The 19,866-nt window shown below is 35.2% G+C and overlaps 1 protein-coding gene across 11 annotated transcripts in view; it reads right to left on the bottom strand.

Moving 5' to 3' along the window:
* The window catches only part of TCF12 (transcription factor 12), a 375,082-nt gene that overhangs the window by 30,675 nt on the left and 324,541 nt on the right, over positions 1-19,866 (bottom strand). For all 11 annotated transcript variants that reach the window (XM_055319710.1, XM_055319706.1, XM_055319716.1 and 8 more), the window contains 5 exons: positions 16,804-16,909; positions 15,588-15,727; positions 15,156-15,300; positions 14,752-14,816; positions 5,631-5,709 (listed from right to left, as the gene is read on the bottom strand). In XM_055319710.1, the coding sequence (XP_055175685.1) occupies positions 5,631-5,709; positions 14,752-14,816; positions 15,156-15,300; positions 15,588-15,727; positions 16,804-16,909 (535 nt within the window). The remainder of the gene's footprint in view (positions 1-5,630; positions 5,710-14,751; positions 14,817-15,155; positions 15,301-15,587; positions 15,728-16,803; positions 16,910-19,866) is intronic.

Here is a 19,866-nt window from a genome sequence, read left to right on the forward strand (position 1 = left end):
ACTGAAGTTTTAGCATGTTTCACCAACCAATTCACCAAATAATGTTGTAGATTATTTGCTACATTCAGAAAACATTGATAAACTTATCACAAACTTATATTAAGTCATAACTATTATAGTTCACTTTCACTGAATAAACTGGTAATTCTATTCCCATCAAACATATATATTTTGCAAGTTAAAAAGTTGGAAAGATTCTTAACCTGATTATCTCTCAATTATATGCATGTGATTGCATATAATTTGTGATTTTATAAAAAATATTTGTGATTATATAGAAAATATTTGAATACTAAAACTGTAAGAAAAATGTTAATGTACTTCATCAGATAATTTTTTTTTTACTCGTAAGCAAATTACCTAATTTGAGGACTATTACAAAGTTTCCTGCTAGACACACAAAGGTAATCCTAATTCAACTACATAAATCATGGACAATCTAAAATTGTGTAAGGAAACAGAAGCTTGTGAACTAACTTATTTAACAAGCAGTATTTAGCAACCAGAGAAATCCAGTAACTGACTACATGAAGAATTCATATAAACAGCATTTCTATTTAGCCCGTACCTCACCACTGATTTTAGTGCACTGGTACTTTCCAAGCAAAGATGTAGAATTATGAATTTTCTGTGGATAAGAGGTTAATTACAATTCATTTTGAAAAAGACCCCCAATGACTTTGAACGTAGCTTCTTTTAAATGTTTACAATATTTTATTTTTAGACATTTTGTTTCATCTTTTCCATTTCCCTTTGGCGATCAGCCTGTAATAGGACTAATCATAAAATTATTTAATCTGTATAGGATATTAATACAAATTTTCTGTTTCAACACCACAGGATTGTTAGCGTGCATCTGGTTGGCAACAGAGGCAATTTCTGTGGTTCTTCAACTAGTTTACTGTTGAGGAATGGAATGTGCAGTTACTTAGATAAGAAATCACTCACAATTGTTATTTTTTTTACACTGATGCAAAGAAATCATATTAAAGTGTATATGCAAAATGGAATTCATTAAACTGGAAAAATACAAATACACTCAAACCTGTTTTGTTTTTATTATGGGATTGGCCTGCCTTAGTGTGACATACTTGGTTAAAACAGAATACTAACGTGCTTAAATCACTGATAACTGTTCGAACTTCATAGCAATGAATGCCAAGTTATACAGTTCATGGACAGAGCTCCTTGAACCCCAGTTAGTCCTTTCAAAAAAATTCATGTTTTTAGTCACAAAAGGGATGACTGGATAGTTTAGAAGTCAATCCCAGAGCTGATGTTGGCATCTCTATCTCTAGCTTGTCATCATCAACTGTAGCATTATTACACACATATGGGAGAGAATAGGGGATTTCCTGCCTTCTTTCTCTGTCACTTGATATCTGGTGTAGACATACATATCTACTCACTTGGGGCTTATCCTTCCTTCTATTATATAAGCACAACCTTTCAACTGTTTTTGTAGTTAACAATTTCTGTAACTGCCTGGGCCTTTTAGGGATCACCCCAAAGAGCTAGCCCTTATTCAAGAAGGATTGTAATAAACTTACCTGCTCTTAAAATTTAATGACCATTTCCCAATAATAAGCTAGCTAGGTGATTAGGAGAATTGAATTATTTGGCTAGAAAATATGGACAGGCTTTATTTCATCACTAAATTCAAAATTAACCTAGTGTTTCTCATCTGGTCTCACTCTGAATGGAATTTAGAGTTAACTGGTTAATAAATTTAAAGACTAGATACCAACATTTTGAATGGCTGAAAGAAATTCTTAGAATCATTTATCATGCATTTTCTTATTTTGTTAGTTGCCTCCCTTTGTAATCTCACTTTATTTTTTTCAAAGATAGATTTATTTATTTATTTATTTATTTATTTACTTATTTATTTATTTATGATAGAGAGAGAGAGAGAGAGAGAGAGAGAGAGACAGAGACAGAGAGACAGAGACACAGGAGGAGGGAGAAGCAGGCTCCATGCCGGGAGCCCGACACGGGACTCGATCCCAGGACTCCAGGATCGCGCTCTGGGCCAAAGGCAGGTGCCAAACTGTTGAGCCACCCAGGGATCCCATAATCTCACTTTAAACTCAAACTTGCATGAGATCTCTCATACTTGGAAAAAAGTTGGATAATCCTTAATGTACCACTGAGCACTCTGCTTTCCATAATTTGGCTCTTGCCAACCTTTCCATCTTAGTGTTTCACACTTCCATTCGTGGAGAGTTCATAATCAGTCATCCCCATGACTCCAGATGAAGAAGTCATGTGCTTTCTTGCATCTGGATCTTTGTTACACTCTTCCCTTTGGACCCAGGAAAGCTCTTTCTCCTCCTTTTTAAGTCCTGTTCTCTTCATGAAGTTTATACCAACCACTCTAGCTTAAGAGTGAATTCTGACGGTTGTATTTTTATGTGTTTATCTTTTATTTTCTCAGCTAAATTGAAAATCTCCTGAAGTCAGATAAATGCCTAACACCAAACACACTGACAGATGATAAAAATAACTATCTCATTGATTAAACTAGCCAAGACTAAGGAATTTTTTCTTCCCTCTCTTCTCTTCCTCCCTCTTTATTTCTATTGTACATGTTCTCAAGATTGCTACTGAGTATTGCAGTTATTAAACCTTTATTTATTTATATTCCAAGAGTTAGAAAAGCAAAACATGGTTTTGCTTGTCTGCTTCCCAAGTTCCCTTAGTAAACACACCCTCTTAAATACCTGTGTCCTTTCCCAAATGGACATAGTCATCTCTCTTCCACCTTGCTGCTAGAGCACTGATTTTGTTCAGAAGGGGGTGGGGTATCTATCTTTTCCTGGTATGAACCAGAAAAGAGTAACTCTATTCTTAGCTCTTGGGTAAATCCTGACGTCTAAGATAAACATGGTGGGTTCCATTTTTGTTATGAGCAGGTATGTTAGGGTCCCAGTGCTGGCCAATGACTCACGAGGGCCAATCTGTTGAAAAGGCTTCTGAAAAAGATTCTTACAATACAAGGCAAGGATGGCCCTTTTTCTAATGAACATGGTTATGTCTACATATGGTATCTTGAATAGCTGAACTTGCCACCACCAGGGTGAGGAAGAACTGCAAAGTAGTAGAGCAGGAGCTCTGACATACTGGTATCCAGGAATTTGCCCTGCTATGGGCTTCTTGTACAAGATAAGCAAGCCCCTTATTATTTAAGCTAGTCAAGACAAGAGATTTTCTTCCTTTTAGCCTAATTCATCCCAACTGATACATGATAACTATCTCAGAAGTGCCTCATAAGCACACTCTAGGTAGAAATAGATGTTCTTGGCCTGAAAAGTTCCTAAGGAAAATAAGTGGAATTTAAACAGGAATGATGGTTGCCTTAGAAGCTGCCTATGTGGCTCTTCACTTGTGTCTGACTGATGCTCAGGCATAGAGAACAGGACAAACGTAGAAAGCACACAGTGGGTAGATTTTTTTTTTACTCTAGATAACAGGCTACTACCATAAAAGGTACCAAATAATTTCCACATATTATAATGGAAACTCTGGTTTGCTCCATCTTTTTCATGTGAATAATTTATCACATTATGCTTTCCTTTTTCCTTCTCCCTTTACCTTTCTGCCAATTTAGGGTGTGCGCATATGTCTGTGTGGGGACAGGAAGGAAAATACTAGATACAGGAGATGGTAGAGAAGTGCAACTGCATAAAATCAGTCTTTGATGTGCTGTTTCAGTAGGAATAAAGAAAGAAAGAATTTTTCTTTGAATATGACTGCCGAATTGAATAAGAAGTCTATTAATACCTTCATTACACACTTCAATAGACCATAGATTTTCATTAATCAGCTGAATTAAAGAGAAAAAAGGGTATCACCCATTAAACATCAAATAAAGATGAAGGAGGAATGTGAGATTTTACTTTGGACCATTATTTTTTGAAAAATGTCTAAGTCTTCCTATTCTCCATTTTAGTGATGTCCCCTCATAAATTCTAAACTCCTCTGCTGCCTGACTTCCCATTGAGTATTAATAAAAACCAAAGGGCAGCCCGGGTGGCTTGGTGGTTTGGTGCTGCCTTCGGCCCAAGATGTGGTCCTGGAGACCCGGGATTGAGTCCCGCTTTGGGCCTCTTGCATGAAGCCTGCTTCTCCCTCTGCCTGTGTCTGTGCCTTTCTCACTCTGTGTGTCTCTCATGAATAAATAAATAAAATCTTTAAAAAAACAAAAAACAAAACAAAAACCAAAGGACACTTTTACAGCTCACTGGGCAGAGGTGAGAAGGTGGGAACACATAGTAAGAACCAATATACTCATCTCTGAGAAAGAGGTAAACAGGCTGTGGCAAAAATGCCACTGATAATTTCAGTAAAACTGTGCCAGAGGGGTGAGTAGGGTTAAAGTTACATCATTCTTCCTGTAATTTCAGCTCTCTGTTAAATAACAACTTTAAGTCAATGGGTCTTTCATAGTCCTGTCTATGTGGGGAACAGCTGTTCAACTTTTACTAGACAGCTGAAGCCATGGTGTCTGAGAAAGTGGCAGAACCCACTAAGAGCTGAAAGCAGCTGCCAGCAGTTCATCATCTCCACACTGGAATGCTTCTTACCAGAGTCACAAAGCTAATACACAAAGCACAGGTGATAGCCAGGGCCTTGATATATCAGAAACCCTCAATAAAGTAAAAAGGTTTAACAACAACGACAACAATAACAAAGCCACATGGACTTAATGACATGATCAGAAAAAGAATCATTTCTGAGGTCAAATTCTGGAGGAACATGACAATTTTTACCCAATTGCCTAATGTCTTTCCTTTAGAACTAATACATTTCTTCTTTAGCATTTTTTTCCTCTGGACACTGCTCAAAAAATATGCTTTAAAATTATAGCTTAATGAATATTAAGCATTTTCCTATAGTTTTATTTATTCCTAATATTAAAAAATTTCTATTTTGAATAATAACAATTGTATTTCAACAAATTTATACTGTAGGATAGTATCAAATGTGGAAAGAAACAGGAAAAAGTAAAACAAATCTGAACCACTTATCTAACTCTACTAACAATATTTATCCACATTTGTAGAGACTTCTTTTTCTTAGCAAAAAACCCTACATTATTCCTAATGTAAGTGTGTGTGTATACGCATACATACATACACACATATATATGAAATAACAACTTAGTGGACCTAAAAATAAAGACAAACTAGCAGAAAGTTATTCATCTCTGAGTCTTACACGTGGTACATAGCAGAGAATAAGGAAGAAAGAAGTTAGATATACTTCTAAATAGGTTATTTTGATTATTTTCTATGCTACCTTACCAAAAATCTTGATTTATCTACTCTATTTTACTTTCATCACAACTGTCTAGCCTTATTTTTATCCTAATAACTGCTCTTAAAATTTATACTAAATTAAGAATTGGAAAAGAATAATTCAAAACTAGCAAATATTTAAATATTCTCCAAAATGAGTAAGAGGAAGGCTCTGTTTACAAGTTTTCTCAAAACTCAAAAACAAAAAAAACAAGTTTTCTCAAAACTCAGATAATTTTTTCAAGATTTTATTGGAAAATAAACAAAGTTCAAAATTTTCAAAGCAGCCCCGCACATGTTTTTAAGTCAATAGATAAAACAGAAGCCTACCTGTGAGAGGTGAGGGTGATCCAACTGGTGTTGATGGATTTGATGGAAAACTACTGCTGGTATGGTCAGGAGAATAAATCTAACCAGAAAACAAAATATACATGTATCAATATGTGACAACAAAAAAATATAAATCCATCTGTATGGAGTTTTTATAATCTAAGTTGCCACTCATAAAACTCAGAGTGAAAAACCGGTTTCATCAATTTAGGACTATTACATTACATAAGGCTATGTATAGTTTTATTTATTTTTTAAAAGATTTTATCTATTTATTCATGAGAGACACAGAGGGGGCGAGAGAGGTAGAGACACAGGCAGAAGGAGAAGCAGGCTCCATGCAGGGAGCCTGATGTGGGACTCGATCCTGGGTCTTCAGGATCACGCGCCCTAGGCCAAAGTCAGGCGCTAAACCGCTGAACCACCCAGGGATCCCAAGGCTATATATAGTTTTCAAACTAGTATTAAAAAGTATTTAGGAGCACCTGGGTGATTCAGTTGGTTAAGTGTCTGCCTTCGGCTCTGATCATGATCCTGGGATCCTGGATCAAGCCCCACATTGGGCTACCTGCACAGTGCGGAGTCTGCTTCTCCCTCTGTCCCTGTTTGTTTTCTCTCTCAAAATAAATCAATAAAATCTTAAAAAAAAAAAAAAGTATCATATATTCCAGGGGTGCCTACCTGGCTCAGTGAGTATAGCATGTGACTCTCATGAGTTTGAGCCTCACGTTGGACACAGAGACTACTTAAAAAAAAATCATATGTATTCTAATAATGAGAGGGAAAATAGATCATATTTGTTTCTTTATCACTGTAGCTGAAAATTACTTACATTTCTGTTAGAAAAAGAGAATGACTGTAGAATTCACACGTCTAATAAACAATCTTTCTTAAATATATCATCCAAATAAGTGATATCCATTAAAAAATAATTATCTCCAGAAACTATTATCTTTTGATAAGTCTTACCGTTTAAAAGCCAAAGAAAATAATTTTTTGAAGTAGCTATCCTCTCTCATTTAAAAAGCTCTCAGTCTGATCAACTACATTTTTGCCAAATTTAGCTCCAAATGATGTATCATATAAAACTGAACTTGTGGGGATGTCTGGGTGGCTCAGTGGTTGGGTGTCTGCCTTTGGCTCAGGGCATGATCCCGAGATTCTGGAATCGAGTCCCACATTGGGCTCCTGGCATGGAGCCTGTTTCTCCTCTCTCTGTGTATGTCTCTGCCTCTCTCTGTGTCTCTCATGAATAAATAAATAAAATATTTAAACAAAAACAAAAAAAAAAGAAAAACTGAACCTGTGTCCAAAGGGTATATTTTGTCACCCTTGAGGAAAGTGGAAGAAACCCTAAAAGTCTCTCAGATAATGTTCCCAAAATGATTTATTGATTTTACCTCCTAAGAAGTCCACTTCATTCATTCATTCATTCATTGAGAGAAAACACAGGGGAGGTGGCAGGAAATGAGGAGGAGGGGCAGAGGGAGTGAAGGATCTTAGGTAGGCTCCATGTTCAGCACAGAGCTGCACATGGGCTCAACATGGACTTGATGTCACCACCCTGTGATCATGAGCTGAGCTGAAATCAAGAGTTAGATGCTTAACCCACTGAGCCACCCGGGGAACCACTAAGAGAACCATTTAAAAAAAGTATAACATCTAGATGCATAAATTTTGGTATTTTGGCTGAAAATTTTGTTGAAATTTTTTGTATTTATTTCATATTGCTAAAACATTGTGACAGACAATAGTGACAAGTTGACCCAATTAACCATTAAATATTTTAAAGGTCTCTTTAATCTAAGTACTAAGAGTTCCTAGGAAGTTTTCTCTAGGACAATTCTATTTTTATAATGAGCATAATAAACCATCCTCACATCTCAGTACTTAACTTAGGGCAGGACAATTCAACTTATGTGGATGAACTGTGGTGAAACATTTTAAAAAGGAAAACTACTTGTGGGTGAAAGGAGTCATCCGATAGAAATACCCTTGCTCTGAATAAGCTTAGAGCTCTAATGAATTTAAAGAGACCCAAATTATGGCCAAGAAGGGGGTCTCAGCATTGGTTTTAAAGACAACATAATATGCTGAAAAAGCCAGATATTGGGACAGGCTCATTTAAAACAGAATTCCACAAATCATAATCATTAAACACAACAGCTTCTATTTTTTAAAAAGAAGCAAGCACTGATTGAATTGCAACCAGCCAGAAAGCCTATTTTCCTTTGACTATGAAGGGATATACTATACCTATCTCAAAGAAAATAACACCAATTTGTATAATGTTACTAAATTCTAATTGTAAATGCCTTTAATCACCAACTCTCTCCAAACAGCCAGATCTAGAAATTGTATATTCAAGTTAAAAAGCCATTTTGGAAAAGCAAAACTATGGAGACTTCAAAAGATATTACGGAAGGACTCAGTAACAGGGAGGGTAGTATGTTATATTAAGATCAATACTGTTGGTCTTAAAGTTGTTACCTTTTAAAAAATCAGGATGCACATATGAAAATTAGCTAAAGGTCACAGTTTGGTTCTTAGTGGGCTGCATACAGAAAATGATTTAAACCATAAACATATCCCTTTACTTTCATAAGTCACTATTTCTCACATTCAAGATTCAAATAATCATAATTTTTAGGAACTGATATTAACTTTTATGAAATATGTCTTAACTATATATAATATTGGTAAGGCAGGGAAGAGTTGATAACATTGAGGGTGAGAAAAGTTTCAGGTTCATGCAAAACTTCTGATTACCATCAAGTAGACCCAACTCACTGAAAAGATTAATAGCATGATAGCAGTGGAGAAACAGCATTGCATCTCCAACACACCGTCCTGGTTTCGTTGTGTTTCTTCATAGTGTTTATAATGATCCTTCACTGCTTAAACTTGTTTACTTGTTTTATTACTGTCTCTTACCTTTTCCCCCAATAAAATGTATGCTCCAGAAGAACTAGGATTTTGTCTCATTCAGACAGAATCTGAATTATACAGGATTTAAAGGAGCTTCAGATTCTGTAACAGTGTTGGTAAATATATACTTGTTGAAGGAATGAATATTATCCTTGTGAGAAGTTACTATTTGAGTATTTCTTTTAAATCACTGGATCTAATTAATTATGTAGGCTCTGTCGCTCTTTCGTGCTGCCAGTTTCTTTTTTTAAAAATTTATTAGAGCATTTGATGCTTTTTTAAAAAATTATTTTATTTATTTATTCATGGGAGAGAGAGAGACAGACAGACAGACAGAGGGAGAAGCAGGCTCCATGTAGGGAGCCTGACGTGGGACTAGATCCCGGGTCTCCAGGATCATGCCCTGGGCTGAAGGCGGCACTAAACCGCTGAACCACCCAGGCTGCCCATCATGCTGCCAGTTTCTTAATGTAGGTTTCCCTCAGAGCTCTAGTCTCAGTTTTCTTTTCTATTTACCTGTGTTTTATCCCTCAGTAATGGAACTTTTGAAAGTATCAACTATGACATCTCTATGAATGACTACTAAGTTGACATTTCTATCCTCATACTGGTTGCTGGACTTCTCTGTCTGGACATACTCTTTCATTTCAAGCTCAATGTGTCAAGCCAAACTTTGCATTACTGCTCCAAGCTTCCTACTCCTCCCTTCATCACTCTTCTGTTTCCTCTACTTCAGTACCAGCATTCTCATGGCCACCAAATCCACTCTCTCCCTGCTACCAGCCCCCTCCACCCTTCCCACCACAGACTCCAATACCTGCAATTCTCTTGTTTCTGGGATAGGAACATATCCTTCTCACTGCTGTGACACTACTTTAGACCTTTATTAGAACTATGGATGGATTATTTAAGTCTTTACATTTCTAGTTACTCCCTGCTCCTTCACGCCATACGTAATTGCCTGAGTTATTGTCCCTAACCAGTTTTAAACAGTCAAATCTGACATATTGTTTCCTGCTGCCTACTAAACAGAATGACATTTGATGTCTTTCATAATCTGTCACAGAAATATCTTTTTACCTTATAACCTACTTATAACCTTATGTATCCTATAATCCAAACAAAACATATATATATTTTTTATTTTCTGAATATGGCTTCTCCTTTCAAAACGTCTATTTCTTAATTTCTCCTGATGGAATTCTACACCAGATGACAGTCCAGATCAAATGTCACCTCCCCACTTATACTCATCTTCACCTCCTTTATACTTAGAATAACTATACTGTTCCTGAGTCTTTTACTTTACAGTATGCTGTACGTTTTCATTTTTTGTATACTTGTCATATCATCTCTCCTTGACTGTAAGCTCTCTGAAGGCGGAAACCATGTAATGTTCTACACTGAATCCATCATTGCCTATCACTGCCTTATATAAGTAGGTGCTGAATATTAAAAAAAATTTGAAGTAAAATGCACTTGAAATTTGCTATACTTTTTGATAAAAACCAAGACTCAGTAAATGGTATTATTTCTTAATATTTATGTAATGGAGTTCAGTAACAAATACCAAAGGGGGCTAAAAGATCCTGTTATAAAGCTGAATTCACTTATAAATCAGTTTTATGGTGAAGTTTTGAGAATAATGATATGGTGATGTTCCATTATTTCTGAGAATTACTGTAGATGTATTAAGCATATTGTTTGGCAGGCATGGGTTTTTGAAGGTATAAGTAGACTACCAAGACAATCAATTGTGGGCTTTAAAAAATAATTATAAAAACACATATCAAATATAAAATGTATCAAGTATAAAAATATATAATTTTCATTTTTTTTTCAAAAGCAGCTTCTCCAATTGTATAATAAAGGCATTTTCTCCATTCACCCATCACACTGTCTAGTTCTCCTTTTCCCTAAATTAAAGTGATGACAAACAAATTGTTATTAATACCTTTCCCTGAACTGACAGCCTGGCAAAGTACAGGACTTTTTCTTGTACCTTCTACTTTCATAGAAAGAGTGGATATGTGGAGAGAAGGAGCAACGCTACATTAAAAAAACAAAACAAAACAGGATAATACAGCCTTTTAGATCACAGATTATTTCATTAAAGTTCACTTCTGTATGTTTATTCTATCACCAAACCACATACAAATTATACTTGTTCTATAGAAATTGTTACCTTAAGAAATTCTAAAATTAGACTTTATTTGACAAAGAACATTCTAAATCAGGATTTTATTACTTTTTATACTTTCTGACCTTAAAGAACTCCTACACTGATGTTTGGAAAAAAAAAAAGAAAAAAGTCAGTCACTTTAAAAATGGCGATGGGAGTGATTTAGAATGTAAAGCATAAACTCAAAGTAAGAACTCATTCTGCATGCAGTCCATGGTCCTCATACTGTTAAATGACCAATGATGAATAACTCCCAATACCTTCTGCCAGGCTTAAATGGTAATATGCCTCATTTTACTGCAACAAATGAGGCTCCTCCTCCTATCAGTCATGGTCCATTCCAATCAGCAGGGTGCCAATAAGCCATAAGCTAATGAAAAGGGCCTCAGACAAAAAAGAAACAATGGAGGGCTCCCAAGCCCAACCTTGGAACTGTGAGCCCAATTTTTTAAACACTACAGTGCACATTTCAGTTAATCTTTATTATGCTAATGTTATTGAGTCTAAGGAACAAAGAAACTTATTTCATGAATTACTTTTAAACGTCAACTTCCCTGAATTTTCTTTTCTTTTGTCAGAGACTACTGACCATTTAACTATCCAGATTAAAACACACACACACACACACACACACACACACACACGCGTGCGCATGCACACACACACACTCTCTCACTCTTCCTCTTTTTCTCTTTGCTCGGAGGTAGAAATCAAAACATAAATTATCACAAAGAAGTCTGATATAATCAACAAAGTTAAACAGTCCTCTTGTTTGATCTCCTCTAAATTAAAGACCAAGTGTTTTGATATGGTATTAGGCACTGAAATAAACCAGATGTTTCTTCCTCTACATAACTCTCCATGGGCACAATCTTAAAGGGTTATTGTCTGGCAAATGTTCAGGGAAACACATTAGAAATGGCACGAATACCCAGATTTTCCTTTCCTTCTATCTACCCTAGTTTATTATCTAAACTAATGCATAATCCACAGGGCTTTGGGAACTTTGTGTAAATACTTTCATGTACAATTCTCTTTCTAGCTATCCTGAGATTAAGACCACAATTATCCCGGCTTAAACCTAAAATAAAGGAACCTTTGCAAATGCATTATCTGGCCTTACATGTTTAATCACAGTATTCTGTGTGCTCTTTAATACCTAAACTAAAGAACAAAGGTTGTACCCTGTGATGTTTCACACATGAAAGACCTTCTAAGACATGTATCAGACGACTGGGGAGCTAGACATAACTACGAATGACAACAGCATAGTGTTTTTACCATCTAAAAGCAGATGCTTTATTAAAAATGTCATATTCTAAAGAACTTAAAATTTCAAAGTATTTATGGTCACCATTTCTGAAGATCCATAATACCTAACATAAAATTCTGATATGCATGTTAGATTCTCAAATGTAATCCTCAGAAAATTCCTTCTCCTCATCTCTTCTAATCCTTCCTACTCCCCATGTAATGTTTTTGTTTTTCAGTACGTTCTGTGAGCACTAAAGTAAATGTAAGTCTGTAATGGAAGTTAGAGAAGGAATGTACTTTGGGGAGGTGTCTGGCGGGGAGGGGGCAGCAGATGGGTTGAAGGAAGGGATTTCAAGTGTGCAGACTATGGCATGCAGTGATGGAGCAGATGGAATGCATCACCATCAGCTATGACAGAAATGATTTATGGAATGACCTGGCTGCTCCTGCCTAGTAACAACATAGGATGACAGAGCTGAGTTTCTATGACAACCAAAGCCCACCCACTAACTAGATTAAACATTCTTGCCTGGCTTCCACTCATAGAGAATTTGGATGTTTTTTTTTCCCCTAATGCCAACTGGTTTGGCTAGTATGCTGGTCATAATATGGGAAAAAAGTCAGCTATAAGAAGGGGAACTGAAAGGGAGCTTGAAGGACAACCACTGAGAGAACATTACGAATTCTTCCCTGCCTACCTGCCAAGGTTTCTTTACAGAAGTTTTCCTTGCATAAAATAAACAAAAGACCTGTGAGGAAAAAAAAAAGTCCCCAAAATGTAGGTTGTATTTTTTAAAGTTGACTAGAATTCAAAGTTCAATGTTATCTGTCCTCCTACATGTGAAATACCTGCTACCAGATTCTTTCAGAATCCACAGAAAATATGGCAAGCCAATCAAATTCTTGGGAGGCCCTGAGATTTAATATTGTAGAAACACTTTATTTCTAAGCAGATAGTTTTCATCAGGTGGGAATAAATCCAGAAAAAGCAGGACCATTTCCTTTAATCCTTATCAACACCTTGTGAAACTGCAGTCACTGTAGCATTTCTCTTTCTGGAGTAACAGTAGTGAAAAAGACAGATCCAGGTTCTTATCTAATATATATGGGCTTTACCCTTCCTAGCTTGGTGATCCCTAGGACAAACTACTTAATCTTTCTGAGCTGAAGTTATTTAACCTTTTAAACTTTAGTTCCTCATCTGTAATGTGAGGATAATAATACCAACCTCACAGGGTTTTCTTGAGGATTAAATTAAACAAAGCATGTAAATGCTTAGTATAATGCCTAGAACCCAGTAAACATTCAAATTATAGCTCATATTTTTGTGGGCTTTGTTCTTATCTTCACTATTTTTGTCATATGATGCAAGACTGAATTTGACAACCATTTACTGAGCTCCATTTTTTGTGAGGTGCTCCACTATGTGGTAGTTGAGTTTGCCTTGGCTTCATTACTCAAGAAACTTGTACTGGGATGCAGAGAAAGGTTTATTTACAGAAACTATATACAAAGAGGTTTATCTCCTTAAATGTTCAATGGCTGCTTCCTCTACTCACATATTAAGTGTTCTGCCTTCCCCAGGAATAACAGTAAAATGTGTCTGATAAAGTTAACTGCACTTTATAGAAAATGTAAGACAACTCTGTGGGAATTCTGAGAGGCATACCATTCAAGGAGAAAAAAAAAAAGAAAAGAAAGAAAAAGCCTAAGGAGAAATTCAGAAAGTACAAGGCAGAAATGCCTCTCTTAAATAATTAGATTTGGAGTCTTTGTGAATTACTGGTAAATGCTCTCCCAAAAAGAATTCCAAAAGAAGGGATTTCAGTTTTATTTTATTTATTTTATTTTTTAAGGTTTTATTTATTTATTCATGAGAGACAAAGAGAGAGAGAGAGAGAGAGAGAGAGAGAGAGAGAGAGAGAGAGAGAGAGGCAGAGACACAGGCAGAGGGAGAAGCAGGCTCCATGCAGGGAGCACGATGTGGGACTTGATCCCCGGGCCTCAGGATCACACCCTGGGCCAAAGGCAGGCACTAAACCACTGGGCCACTGGGGCTGCCCAGAGATTTCAGTTTTAATGTTTTAAGGATCAGCTATTAAAACAATCATTGCTTTGTCATTAATGTCCTGATGTGATATAAATTAGCTGCTCAAGAAAATACTATGGGATTCCTTCAAATCAGTTTTACTCATGTTAGCATGTGTTCTTCAATTAATCTGGCTTTTTTGGGGAAGACTCTCCTTTCCTATTTCTTGAATCAGTTGCAGATGATTATTTTTCCTTTTAAAAAATATGCAAAATACTTTCTTCCTTGGAAAAATTTCCTATGAACACACTTTCTTCTGTGGACCAAAAGAATAACTGAGTTGTCTTTCTTGGTTCCATCCGACTTACATGGGCAATTCACTAAGTGTTTATTTAAAACCAATACATAAATTTAACAATCTCAGTAATTTTTGCTTTAGATCTAAAAATTCGCAAATTTCTCTTCTATCTACATCTGTTTCATTAAATCAAAGACGTATTTAAATTGAATTTAGAAGGACAGGGTTGTGGGAGTGGGGTGAGACAGTGTTCTCCTGATTTATTTTAAGGACAGCAATAATCAATACAAACCGAGAAGAGTTCTAAATGAGATATGAAGTTGTGTTGTAACTACACCCTTTAACTATGGCATGTACTGTCCACAAAATATAGCCACTGCATTCAGTACCGTAAAATTCATTTAGCAGAATAGGTAAAATCAACACTCACAGATGCCAAAGCCTTTCCAAGTGCATCACCTGTCTGTGAGCTTCCAGCAGCAGTCCCTCTGGTTCCTGGATATTTCAGGTAGAAAACAAATGAAGAATTTTAGCAGGTAGGCATGTCTTTTTTTTTTTTTTTTTTTTTGCATTCTGCCATGATTTCAAGAGTGCTCTCTACCATTATTTCACACACTGTCACGGTAAATCAGCACATATTGTGTATGTGTTACACTTAAGTTAAAGATGGGTTCCTTACCAGTTTCTACATTAATGAAAATTAAAAAGTTTTTCTTCCTTTCTTTCTCATTTTAAAACTTAACACTAAAAAGCATATTGAAAGATGTGGGGTCGGTTTTCATTTAAATCCCCAAAGTAGGTTTTAGGGAGTTTTGCCAACCCAAAACAGCTCACCTAGAATGCTATCTGATCCATTGATGGGAGGAGTGTGCGAGGCAGCAACATAAGGCGAACTGCTGGTACTGCCACGATGGAAGCTAGACATTGGTGGGAGACTCGTGTTTATGTCTGTTGGTGAAACTGAGTGTGGAGGATAGCTCTAGAGAAAGAGGGAAAGAAACATGATCTATTAAATACATTTTCTGAATAATATGCACATATAACTGGACAACTATTATACAGGTCAAAGAGAACATTACAAGTTAGCAGCTGGAAGAGCGCTGCTATTGTCATTTACTTTTGAAAAAGGCATACTAAATACAGTGAGCCTAGAAGTATTTCAAATGTTAGAAGTTTTGGCAGAATCAATTCTTAAACTTGTAATCCAAAGAAAAACACAAACGAAGACAAAGTATTGCTGCACCCTAGTCATATGTTACAGCCTACCAAGCGGTCATGTGAATGAAGACTGCCGTAACTACTGGATTGAGACATGTGGGAAGCAGAGGTCCCCAGAATTCCACCAAAACCAGGCTGGCTCATCCCATTTGATGAACTCCAAAGGTCAGAAGAATTGTGGGTCCCATCTAAGACGAAAAGAGAAATACAAAATTTTTCTTAGCTAAAATTTTTTCTTTTATTTTGATGCTGTAAGAATTCAAAAAGACACCCTCCAGATACTTCTTCCCTCCCTTTCCCAATCCAGTCTTCTTAGTTTTTTTCCCTCCAAACTGTGTAATTACTATTTAAAAGAAGGGAAGAAAGCTTTATAATTAGAGTGGGAAAAAAAGTACACCAAACTGCAGTAGGCAGGTTGTCATAAAAATCCTCAAATGATCTAAATTAATATCAAAGAGGATAATAAAAATCTCAAATTTGAGAATAGTTTGGATTTAATTTTGGTTGAAATCTCAAATTTGAGGATAGGTTGGATTTAATTTTGGTTGAATAGTATAACCAGAAATATACCAAAAAATTCTTTATAATAAGCAATGTACATTATATCAAATATTATGAAACTGTGGAATAAAGAAGTTTCTCTGATAGAAAACATAAGTAATTGATAATGACTACCTTATAGTGTGAAATGTGTTAGTAATGACTTCACTCACGAGTGTAAAGTTCAGGAAGTGTTTATGTAGTGATTTACTGCTTCCATAGTATAAGCTTCCCATAGTTCAAAACCATAGGAGACCAAATAAAAATGATTTGCTAGATATGAATTAAAGGAAATGCAACACTTTTTATTTTTTAACAAGCCTTATTCTGTTCTTTGATATCCACACTTTATATTGATCATTCTAGGAGTGATAAGAGTCTATAATTTAAACAAGAAACTAGTGTTAATATCTTTCATTTGTTTAAATTCTAAAATGAGAAAAAGTAGTTCTACTCATTTTTTTCAACTGAAGTCCTTTATTATTTTGATCAATACTAGATGGACACACCAATGGTTTGCTGGATAGTCCAACTATACTGCAATCAGCAATAAACAGCATTAGAAATTTTAAACCAAATTTTAATTTACTTTGGTCAAAAATACCTACATAAATAACATTTGAATTCCTGTATAGGTATTCTTTTTCCTCACAATCTTAAAATATTAGCTAATATACAATAGATATAACTGCTGTAGGATTGACAACTATTTGGCAGTACTTACCTTGCATAAAGAAAGTGCTAGCAAACATACTGGTTGGTGGCTTGGGAGATGGATAACTAGGAGATTCACGGTTGAAATCATCTGAATTTGGGGATGGTGCATATACCTTTAAATTAAACAGGAAATTTAATTAAAATGTAAATGACTATCATATATATCACTTATGTAAAATGAGTGTTACATTTCATAAAGGGCCTAAAAAGGCCCAGTTAATATCTGTATAAAGGGCTGCCACAAATCCAAAGAAACTGACAAAAAATCCACATATATAATAATCTTACTGTCTACGTATTTGTTTTTAGCTGATTACTAGAGAAAAATACTACTCCAAAAATCCCCATATGCATCTTTGTGTGACAATTACACCAAGTGGCTGAATGATGTCATAAATGTTGTTTTGTTTACAAAACAAATTCATATAGGCTTATTTGGATTCAAAATGTGGTGGTGGAAACAATGTCTTTTGAATACAGCATGAAATAGAATTTGGGTGCATAAAATTCATTCTTTTCACTGTTACAAGACTTAACAAAATCAAAATGAGTTGGGTTAAAGAGTCACTATACTTTATTATTATTAAAGGATAACCATAAGAGGCACAACGCAGGTTTCCAGAAACTTGCTTAACTTAGTAGGGTTAGCAAAATTAAAAGCAAATTCTGCTGAGGGATTTTAACTTTAAGTAAACTTTCAAGTCTGCCACAGCTTTAAGAAAAGTTATTTAGGGGTCCCTGGGTGGCTCAGTCAGTTGAGGGTCCTGGTTTTACTCAGGTGATGATCTCAGGATCATGGGATCGAGCCCAGCATCTGGCTCTGCACTCAGCACAGAGTCGGCTTGAGATTCTCTATTCTCCTCCTCCTCTCCCTCCCCCTGCTGATGTGCACATGCATTCTCTAAAATAAAATATATAAAATCTTAAAAAAAGAGAAAAATCTCATTTGTCAGAGCAGTATTAATTTCCCTTGGTAAACCTTTGTTTCAGATAAGCAAACTATGAACATTTTGAATTGGCAAATGGCCAACATAGCCATTTCTCCGCAAAACTAAATGGGCAGCTAAATAACCTTAATAATCAAAATAGGATAAAACCATTCTCATCATGATTGCTAAAATCAAAAAGGAAAACAAATTAACAATTAAGGTGATGCACACTCTATAAAAGAGTAAACCAAGAGTCAGGAAGAATGAAAAAGTGTCCTATTGTGAACAGCATAGAAAATATATTTCTTTTGTTTAGTGAGATAAGAGTACATCCATTAAATGTCACTCCAAAATAAAAATCCTAAGTGTTTACTTAAGTAGAAGAAAATAGCTACTTTATTAAAATTATGAGAGCATGTATAAAAACAATCATACACATCTTTTAGGCACAAGCATAGAATATTTCTGGAATTACACGTAAGAAACTTAGTGGTTACACCTCTGGACTTAGAACTGGGAAGGAAGACATCTACTTTATGTCCTTTCACATATTCTGGTATTTTATCCTGAGCATGTATATCTATGCACTAATAAAAAAGTTGAGGAAGCACACACTGAGATTAAAATGCAAGTCAAAATTTTATTTACATAAACTATCATTTATATTCATTTATTCTTCCTCTGAGGCATTAACTAACTATAAAGCCTCTTGACAAATTACCTAAGCTTCCAAGACTCAATTTCCTCATTGGTAAGATGGTGCTAACAGTACTTGCATCAGGGGGTTGATGGGAAAATCAGATGAGATAATACATATACAATGCTTTTAGCATAGTAAGCACGATTAGCTAATAATATCTCAATTATCTTTCTGTCATTCTTGTAGGAGCCATTATTCTACAAAATATTGCCCTTTTTCAGTTCTTAAGGGCTGTTTCTTAATTTTTGTCTGCATAATACTTAGAAATACATTTCATGCTAAATAGAAGATTAAAAAGTTATTTTACATTTCTTGCCAACTAGTTGGTTTAATACTAGCACAGGTGTATCTTTTTTATGTTACTTAGGTTAGTTTCCTCTCATATCCCAGAGGTAAAAACTACATACCTGTGCTGACAAGTTTGGGACAAGACCTAAGAACCACCTAGAAAGACCCTAGATAAAGGAATATGGCAGATAAAATGTGTTTTCTTCCCCATTACACATACTAAATATATTTTTCTAGTTTAGTGCTATACATAAGACAGTGTCAGAGTGAAATAACTGGGTATGTACAAAGGCGTTTGGAATGTATTACATAGGCTGATGGGCAGGAAGAGTTTTTAGGAAAGGAATTTTGCACTTTTTTTCTTTTAAACAAGTATCAGTATCTAAACTTAGCTACACCTAGATGTCCTCTGTCCCTTTTATACATAGATTTTTCCAAACTAGGCTGAAACTACAAACAATGAAGAATAAAGTAAATCCAAAGACCAGTGAGAAAATACAAATGAGATAAAATTTAGAAGACAGCATTAGAACATATGCTTCTTGTCACAAATGCTTATTTACTATATATACACCATCATGATATCAAAGCATGAAATACAAAATTCTCTAACTCTATCCAGGTTATAGATTGAAATAATATCTAAGCCTCCAACTTGTGAAAAAAACTCATTGTGATGTGTCATCTCACAAAAAAATCTACATAATTTGTCAATTTATATTTACCTTTATTCCCATTCAATTCACTGTATTCCATACATAATATACTACACTTTAAAAGATTCTAAATTTTTGCAATTATAAAAGCAAATAAAGGATAAACCTGAATGTACTGATTTATAATCACTGTTAAATGAAGAAGAATATGCTGATCAGATAATCACTGTCATGGAAAACAAGAAAACCAAGATAAACACAACAAAAGCAGAAGAGACTTGCCTATTCTTATGTAAAAATTTTAAGCTGTATGGAAAAAACAAGGCTCATTTTAGAGGTAAAATTGTTTTTAATGTTAGTTTTTATAAACAGACTTTGAAAAGGAATGAATGGACTTTTAAAAGATAGATCTTATAAATGAAAATGGTAAAAACTCTAAACTATTAAAAAAGCTTATCATTTATTTAACTAACATAAGTTCACAGTTTTTAATCATA

The sequence above is a fragment of the Nyctereutes procyonoides genome, unplaced genomic scaffold (assembly GCF_905146905.1).
Source record: "Nyctereutes procyonoides isolate TBG_1078 unplaced genomic scaffold, NYPRO_anot_genome, whole genome shotgun sequence".
Lineage (NCBI taxonomy): Eukaryota > Metazoa > Chordata > Mammalia > Carnivora > Canidae > Nyctereutes > Nyctereutes procyonoides.